Raw genomic sequence first — 9,096 nt, 5'->3', positions numbered from 1 at the left:
ATTAATATTAGTCAGTCTTACACAGTTGCTTACTCAATAAATTTATTGCCACTTTTTCCAAAGCTTCACAGAAAATTGTGGAAGTTGTCTTAACTATCTGCTGCACGCTCCTGGGCCCTGAGAAAGCTAGCCTTCTTCTGAGCAACACGATCTTTCTTCTGGGCGAGGGACATCTTGGGACAGTTCCATCTGCAATGTAAGCACAGTGTATGATATATCCAAGGCAGAAACAAGCAAAAAAGGCAGTCAAGAAAGCTGCAGCACACCAGAACTGTAACTAAGAGTGCTATGCTAGAACATATTCCCACTTCTGTAACACTTTCTTGCCTCATCATGATTTAAGGCTGTAGTTAGGGCACCACAAAAAGGCATGGTTAGACTGCAGTTTTAATTCCTCAAGAGGTAAGCTCAGTACTCTTGTGACTAGAGTATACAGTATCAAGCCCAATGCAATAGCTGTGCCTTCACGTCTTTTCTCCCAGACCTCTGAAATATCAAAATAGTTTAGTACTGACAAATTAGTCAGCCTGCCCTCTCCTGAAGAGAAGCAGCTTTAACACTAAGACCTGAAGATACACACTTAACAGTTCCAGCTATTCAGGTGCCAAGCATGCTCTGCTTATTTTTTATATATATATAGTTGAGGTCTCTTAAATTTTGGATTCCTACTGCTAATGTTAACTCCTGACAAAGTTATACAGAAATGCTTGTATCTTCATCTGCTCTAAAACAGTTGTGAGTTTTGATGCAACTGCAATGTGAATCACATTATTTTAGTTACATTAAAACAAGTATCTTCAACAGAGAAGTCCTGTTGATGTTAAAGAGGATGAGAGTTTTACCTCTTTTTCTTGACTTCTCTCTTGGGTTTCTTTTCATGGACTGGATTATCCCGTATAGCAGCATGGGCTTTTTTATACATTTCTTCCATCTTAAAAAAAAAAATAATTAAATTCTCCATAATGGTCCAGCTGTAGGATCATACAAAAAAATCCAAGATATCCTTACCCAAGTGTGCACTAGAAACAAGTTTCATCACACTACAGCTTGTAATTTTGTGTGGTTGCCTTTAAAACACTTTCTTCATACTGAAGATCACTGACACAGGATATTGAAATTCCTACTATCACTATAATACAATTTAAATATCCAAACCCACAACTTAGACACAGAACAGAGAAAGTAATTTTACCCTTCTTTTACAATTAGGGAACCAAGGCCATACAGTATCTACAGACTACTTACAAGTCTCATAAATACAGGCTAGCATCTTGCAGTTGAAATACTTCTTCCTCTGAAGCCTACTTTCACTGCCATAGCTTCCCTACATTTAAATTAAAAGGCAGTCTAGAAAGTTATTCTACTTCTGCCTATAACAAAATACTTCATGTTTACTTATTAAACCAAAATTACCCACACAAACTCTGTCATCAGACATGTACTCTTACCACTTTTCAGACCCTACTGTAGTACATATTACAAAGCTGCTTAGTAAGAGGGAAAGAGTAGAAAGCTGTGAAAGCACCTACAGATTAACAAGTCTTGCAAAAGCCATGACAGTCCCTGCATCATCCCCAGGGATGCAATAACAGAAATACATTAGCAGAGGCTACACCCAAACAGCACTTTCTGACAGCTCATAAAGCAGGTCATTGTACTTGAGCAACTATTCTTCCAACATGTAAGACAGGAAAATGGTAGTGATCTGTTCAGTTACATAGAGCAATAGCAGAAGGTACCAGAGGATCCCCATCTGTCTGCTGCTCTGTCCCAAAGACAACTATGGGTCCATAATGGCACCAATTTTAAGAATACCTTTGCTGGTGGTTAAGACCACTAGACCCCAGCTGTGAAAAATTTTCTAGATATATGAAGAATAACTGTCTAGCTATTGACATAAGTCCTGGGCCCATTTCATTGCAATACAAGCTATAAATATTGTTTGTTTAGTAAAACAGATTAAGTTGGCATTTAGAACACAATGTTACTTATTTTTAGTAAAGATTAAGTTACAAAAAATTAGCAATTGGTTAAGTTTACAAACAAACAAACAAACAAAACCAACAACAAAACCCCATAGCAATAAAGGGATAAAGAATGAAGTTAAGTTTTCCACAGCCTAAAAAGGGGACATGAGAATGTTTGTTTCAAGCTTCAGGACCACTAATTGGGGAAACCAAGCAAGAACATTACTGACAGCAAGACAAACCACCTGAAAGGAGTTTAACACCTGAAACAAGTGAAAGCAGCACCTTCGTAATCTTACATATCTTCTAGTGTTTTGTACGAAATACTCTACAATTTAAAGTAGTACTAAAATAAGATGTATTACATTCTGTGTAGTTTCATGAGATGCTAGCTTGGGCTGTTCTATATTCGCCTGGGACCTAGAACTACCTATAGGGTCACAGAAATCATAAAACAGATTTGACCTAGAACATATCCTCACAGTTGCAACCACCACAGCTGCAGAAATGACAGGCTGTGGTGCAGGATTAGGAACGAGTGAGTAGCATGTATAGAAACTTGATGTTAATTCCCACATCAGGAAAAAAAAAAAAGAAAGTGGTCTAGCTTAGAATGCAGTCCTGTAAGCTTAGATTTATAGGTAGAATGTTAAGCTTCACAGCAGGAAAAAAGATCTCACTTTCAAAAGATCTACAATATACTACAGAACCCTTAATGAAGGAAAATTTCTTTGTGTGGATAACATACAACATGAATAACATTATTTTACATAACAAGCCTATTTGCATTACTAGAGAAGGCCCTATGCAAGACTTATCTCTATTAATGCACAAGAGGCAGCTGGACAAATCTTACCCCATCAGGTGTTACGTTGTTCTTTATGTATTGGGAGAACTGTTTTTTGTAAGCATCTTCATCCTCCTCCATCAGGTAACGCATATAATCTGCAACATTTTGGCCCATGATATGCTTGCGGTGAACCTCTGCATTGAATTCTTTGCTTTCCGAGTCATAACCAGGGAAACGTTTGGTACTGTGAAACAGCAGTTCCAGTCAGATTAAGACATACTGCCAAATCCTCTAATTCAGAGGCTAAGTTCCACAAAGAAATGACCAACTGAATGAATGAATCAGATTCTCCTACAGATAACTGAGGAATAGGACCCTCTAATTAAAAATTAAGCGATACAGAAAATTAAGAAATAGAAGTTTTAAGTTCATCTCAGCTGCCATCAGTCCCGTCTTGAAACAGTGCAGTACATCATATACACACCATGGACCAACTACAGAGTGTTCAGTCATTGGGAGTGTCATCATATAGCAGCCAAGTCAGAAAAACTGGACAATTAGTCAAGAATGAATAGGACAGCATGGGGAAGGGTAGGAAAATACACAACAGATCTCAGATTTTTCCCCCCCACTGCTGCTAGCAGAAAGAAGCGGTCAACTGTAATATCAGTGTTAGATAACACTACCAAAAATCATTCAGTCATTCATAGCCTATGACAGGAATTGTCAAAACTTCCACGTGGAAATTTAAGTGCAGGTAGACTGCTCAGACCTACTATTGTACTGACAACTGTAGCAAATGTCAATGGTTTTGTACCTGGTGTGTACAGCTTTTCACAGTTAAATACATACATACACACAATTTGCTAGAGACTTAAAACAACAGAATACTAAAGGGTATTTACTTAAGTGCATTCAATTGATGACTTTAAGTAAAAGCAACAGGGTGGTTCTTTAGTTTCTAAAAACTTAATAGCATCTCTTGATAGTTGCAAGATTCCCAGCAGCACTATCAGAATTGCACTGGTGGATTAAAAAAAACCACCAACGAACCAACCAAAAACAACCCCACCCCAGAACCTAGGCTACATAATCATTACCTGGTCATAACAAAATTATTTCAACATAAAGTGACAGTATAAGTCAACTGTCACATAGAGAGGCATCTCAGGTTAATTCTAAAGGAATTCTTCCGAACAGACTAGATTACCTATGGGGGATGGACAGACCACCATCCACTGCACCCTTCAGAGCACCAAAGACTTTGTTTCCAGTGGTAGTTCTGGCCAGACCTGCATCCAGGTAGCATGTGAAAGCACCAGGCTTTCCATCCACGCTTTCCACATTGTACTCATCACCAGTCACTTCAACTTGGCCTTCGTAGATCTTATCAAGGCCAAATTTATTCAGAAGCTGTGGGGAAGGAAAAAAAAAAGGCACTTCTGAAATTCTTCCTGTTTATTGTCAAAATTAAGAATCACCACCACCTTAAAACACAAATTTGTAGTAGAATCTTCACGTTTTTAACAGATTTCTTTACAAAAATTATGCACCCCATACTAATGACAAAGCTTTTAATAACCACCACAGTAAGCACATCTGTTAAGTTTCAACCTTTTGTTCCAACAGGTAGACCACTGAACTTAAGACTTATTCATGAGCTTGTATGGAAAATGGATGGATGCTATTTACATGTTTTCAAACTCTTAAAGGTCCATTTCTTACATTTTTATCCTGACTCCCTCCCTCCACCAAACTTAAGTGCTGAGACTTAAAAGTGGGCTGCTGCAGTTGAAACTGCATGCTGTCACACTTCTCACTGTGATGTGACAGTCACAAGAGGCCATCAAATCTATATGTTAAAGAGCAGAATTTAATATTTAGAGAAGCTCACAGAGTCAGGTATCTATACTAGCATGCCAGTTAAGGAACTGGGCTTTCCGTTTGGTAAGAAAACCAGAAAAACAGAGCAGCAACTTCCAGACAGTCTGACAGATACCTACCCTGCGTGCCAACAGCAGACCTGTGCAGTACGCTGCTGCATAATTGGTCAGGCCAACCTTCACACCGTATTTTGGCAACTCATGGGCATAAGCAGCACAGACAATCATGTCGCCTTCGATTCTGGCATAGGCAATCTGACAACAAAACAACTGTTAGTGTTCTCTATTACACAAACAATAATTCTGGGCTCGATTTATTGTTTGACATCTACTTAAGCCAATAGGAATTCTGTTAGAAATGTCCAGCAAACTGCCAACCTTTGCATATGAGCTCAACAGGTTGTGTTTTTCTTTTTTTTAAAGGCATAATTAACTCCTCAAGTACAGACGCAAAGAATTCAAATCTGTATTAGGCCAGAGAAAGTGTACGTCAGCAACAACTTTTATTTACCTCTTCACATACATCAAGAGGCCAGGAAACTGCCTACAAAAGCAACCTTTCAAAGAATCATTATAGATGTGGATCAATTCTGTCACACTTTCTGCATGTAGTTCTCATGTAACACAGTACAAAACACACCTCAGAAAAATGCAAAAGCATCTGATATGGAGTTTGTGATAACATTGTTACTAACCATATGGAATGATTTTATTAATGGGTCTGAGATTTTCATAATCTCAGGGGTCTCCTGTGAGACAGCAGTACTATCAGATACGTTTCTAGTGTTCCCTTCACATACAGAACCTTCTCCTTTCAACATCCAAAAGTTGTCCCCTTTTTGCAGGATTCCTACATACTGGAAAGGCACTATCAGTAACATGTAAGCACCTGCCACCGCTGATTTTTGTTTTGAGTTTCAAAGATAAAATAACCTCATTAAGGTCATATAGTTTAATCTGAACTGACTGTAGAAACAGCACTCTCCACTGTTCTCAGATAATTATTCTACAAGGAAAGAAACAACAGTTAAGCTTTTCTACCTTCTCTTTTTTTGAGCTTAACAACATCTATTTATGATAGAACAAACATGCTTAAGTTTTTAACTTCAGAATTAGTCAAAACATCCTGAAAATGAAACAAGAAAGTGAACCACAGTGAGGAACTGCATATGACGCAACACACAACTGCATACTTAGTAAGCATGAAAAAATGCCTACTATTCTTATTTACTAGTCTCCTTTAATCTCACAGGAAAGCTGTTGTAAAGCCTACCTGCTTCATGAGATCCACCTAACATCATGGCAAAAAAAACTCTCAAAAGAGAAGGCACCTTTAGATACAGTGCAATAGTCAATGCAGGTTGACAGGTCACAGAGTCAAGTTTGCCTTCAGTCAAGCAAAGAGGCCCTCCTTTCAAAGCACTTTAAAGACAGCAGAAAAAAAATAGAGAAATCTTCCCTCTCCCTAGAATCTTCTACTTATCTCAGCATCATTAAAACAGTACAATCTCGTATTACGAACAACCTTGCTAAAGAACGCTGACACTAGTAAAACTTATTTTGTATCACAAATACGGTTTATTACTGAAGTTGTGTCAACGTTAAAGAATGTTCTCCTCTAAGAAACTATTTTACAATATAAAAACTGCTCATATCAAACCTAAAAAACCCCAGCTGCTTCAACCATCCCCCTTCCTGTTTATTTCACTCTGGGAAGGCTGGTAGGTAAGTAGCAAGCACCACAGACCTTACCTGGCAAATAATGTCTCTGTTGGTAACACGCACAATCATCCTATATTTCGGGGTGTTGTACTTGTTTTTATCTTGAATTACCAAACGTTTGCGTGCATAGTAATCAGTTTTTCCCTCTAAAAAACAACAGTTAGAGTGTGGAAAATGTGTGTGAAAAAAGTAGGAATATTCATCAATGACAATTAATTATGTGTTACAGGGAATATAACAATACCTCTCCTTCTCCTGAATTTCACTTGGTATCTCTTGAAGTACGCCTTATTCTTGACAACTTTCACAAACCCCTTGAATAAGAAATATAACTAGACGTTATTAACATATAACCATGTAAGCCAAGACAATTCTAACTAAACTGAACCTGCTGTGAATAAAACTGTGGTGAAACCAGGCATAAAACAACATGTTTACTTATACATTTACATAAAAAAGCATAATAAAAATAAAATTAACCCTCCCCAAAGCCCAGCATTTCTCTCCTTCCCACAGGAACTAATGGACACTTCTCCCCATAACTTCATATTGTGTCAGGAGAAAACCACTAACTGTATTTGTTGACTGAACCTCTCTCTGCACGGACCGAAGCAGTAACCGTGGTCACTTCCAGTCACTCCTCCCAGCCTGTTACTTCTCTGGCGAGGTCCGCCACGGAGCCGGCTCCTCCTGCAGCCCCCCGCCACTACCGAAGACAACGAGCTTCGCCGACATCGCCACGGGGCAGACGCTCCCCAACACCTGCCAACGCTTCAGACGCGCAGCCCCGCGGCAGGCAGGCGGTCGGTCGGTCCGTCGTCACACGCCTGCACTCCCCGACCCTCGAGCCAGGCGCCAGCTGCCGCACGGCACGGGGGGCTCCGTCAAACCCGGTCCGGCCGCCCACCTCCCGCTCCCTCTCACGCCGTCCCGCCGCCACGCGCCTGCGGCCCGGGCCCGACCCAGCCTGCCGCCGCACCGGGCCGCTAGGCCGTGGCCCACGGCGGCAGCGCGGACGGCAGCGGGGCCGGGTCGGACCGTGCCGGGCCCCGCTAGGGCCCGGCCGAGCCGCCCCAAGCCACCCCGCGGCGCGGCCCCGGCACTAATGGCAGCCATTGCCACGCTGGAGCCGCCGCAGCCGGCCCCGGGCCCGGGCCCATCGGGCTCCATCCGGGCGGGCAGAGCCGCGCGGCGGGCGCAGAGCGGTGGGCAGAGCTCCCCCCCGCCGCGCGGGTCCCGCGGGGGCCGGTACTGACCATCGTGCCAGGTACTGTCCGGTCTAGGCCTAGGCCGGGGCCCGCTCCGCACAACGACTGCTCTCCGCAGCAGGGGGGGAAAAGGCCGCGCCCACTGCGCAGACGCAGCTCCTAGCCTGGCCGGCGAGGCGGGGCGCGGCCGGCCGGCCTGTCCCCGGCGCCCGCCGTGCTGCCCCCTGCCGGCCTGGAGGAGCGCCCGCAGGGCGCTGCCGCGGCCCCTCCGCCCGGTGCGGGCCCAGCCCCCCTGGGGCCGCGGCCGGGGCGGGGCCTCGGCCGCGGTGGGGTCGGGTGTGGGCCCGGGGGGGGGCTTCCTGCTGCCCCTCTGCGGGTCTGCCGGCAGCGGGTAATTTCTTCGGCCGATCAGAGAAATAAAATTCTGGGGGAAAAAAATATTGCTGCCATCAGATGCCTACACGTGACGCGTCATCGCTTCCAAGCCTTCCTTCATGAGCTGCCTCAGCAGTTATTGGCAAGGGATATACGGCAGCAAAGGGATCCTTACAACAGAAGAATCGATAGATTCGATCTTAAAAATCGCCACTTATGGAAACGTTACAGGATTTTAATTCCCTTCATTTTCTAGGGAAAATGCTGACGGCTGATTGAACAGTAAATAATTAAAACATTAAGCCAACCAAAACCCAATCGAATGTTGTCCCTAAAATAAATTATAGGTGCTCGGGATGATTGATATTCAATGAAATAAAGCAAGAATATATACTTGCACATATAGGTATACATATACTGGGACAAACAGGTCAAGTGGCATCGGGTTTCTTGACTTTGTCAGAGAAAAGTGCACAAAGCCAGTGTCTTTATTCCTGACGCGTTTGTCTGGTTATCCTCATTCCCTTTACTAAACAAAAAACCAAACCACCACACTAATTGTTATACATAGACCCCTATTTTAAAAAGTTATTGATTTGATACGAATAACCACAAGACAATCAAAGAAATAATAAATGTTTCCTACATCAGGCAAGTAGCAGCATGGTTCCTACCAGGTAGATACCTGCTAGCTTCAGAAATTATTTAACTAAGTCTGAATTTTAGGAAGTTCAGAATTCTACATACTTGTCAGTTTTTACATAAAGTAACTGTAGAGGAGCACGCTGTCGTAGCAACTCTCTAGCATATAAATGCATGCTCTGCAATAAGGGTCTGCTGGCAACTGCTGCTGGGCAATTACTTTGATGAGAAACGCCTCGTGGTCAATGGCATCATAAACAAGACTCCATTAGTCTTGTTGTTAAACAAGAAAAAATAAAATCCTTTTCTTGTTCTTCTCTGTAAGAAGACTTTTTCCTCCTAAAATAGCTCACCATCACAAAAAACAGCCCGTTATCCCATCACACCTCCACAGGCAAAACAGGGAGGCTCCAGCTGAGCTTGTTAGCCCCACCCCTGCATCCCTTACAAATTCAGGGCAAATCTCTATTTTCACCTTCAGTGATGATGTTTGTTGAAAGGGTGACTGC

General features: G+C 42.6%; 1 protein-coding gene and 1 non-coding gene across 2 annotated transcripts; both read right to left on the bottom strand.

Moving 5' to 3' along the window:
- Positions 1 to 25: 25 nt before the first annotated feature.
- On the bottom strand, positions 26 to 7,760 carry RPL5 (ribosomal protein L5). Its single transcript, XM_072869101.1, has 8 exons — positions 7,619 to 7,760; positions 6,607 to 6,676; positions 6,393 to 6,508; positions 4,761 to 4,895; positions 3,968 to 4,170; positions 2,824 to 3,001; positions 843 to 931; positions 26 to 189 (listed from the first exon to the last, which is right to left on the bottom strand). The coding sequence occupies exons 1-8, from the start codon at positions 7,619 to 7,621 to the stop codon at positions 90 to 92; spliced, it is 894 nt and encodes a 297-aa protein (XP_072725202.1). The 5' UTR covers positions 7,622 to 7,760; the 3' UTR covers positions 26 to 89.
- On the bottom strand, positions 3,194 to 3,290 carry LOC140655029 (small nucleolar RNA SNORD21). Its single transcript, XR_012043605.1, has one exon. It is a non-coding gene; the product is annotated as a small nucleolar RNA SNORD21 (small nucleolar RNA).
- Positions 7,761 to 9,096: the final 1,336 nt, after the last annotated feature.

This window comes from Ciconia boyciana, chromosome 7 (assembly GCF_034638445.1).
Source record: "Ciconia boyciana chromosome 7, ASM3463844v1, whole genome shotgun sequence".
NCBI classification, from domain to species: Eukaryota; Metazoa; Chordata; class Aves; order Ciconiiformes; family Ciconiidae; genus Ciconia; species Ciconia boyciana.
This window is presented reverse-complemented; position numbering and strand designations above follow the sequence as displayed.

Excerpts from the sequence above, each read along its gene's own strand:
- RPL5 (XM_072869101.1), bottom strand. Across the intron at positions 4,896-6,392 it reads ACAGAGACATTATTTGCCAG|ATTGCCTATGCCAGAATCGA; the intron begins GTAAGGTCTGTG and ends TTTTGTTGTCAG. Across the intron at positions 190-842 it reads AGAGAAGTCAAGAAAAAGAG|ATGGAACTGTCCCAAGATGT; the intron begins GTAAAACTCTCA and ends CTTACATTGCAG.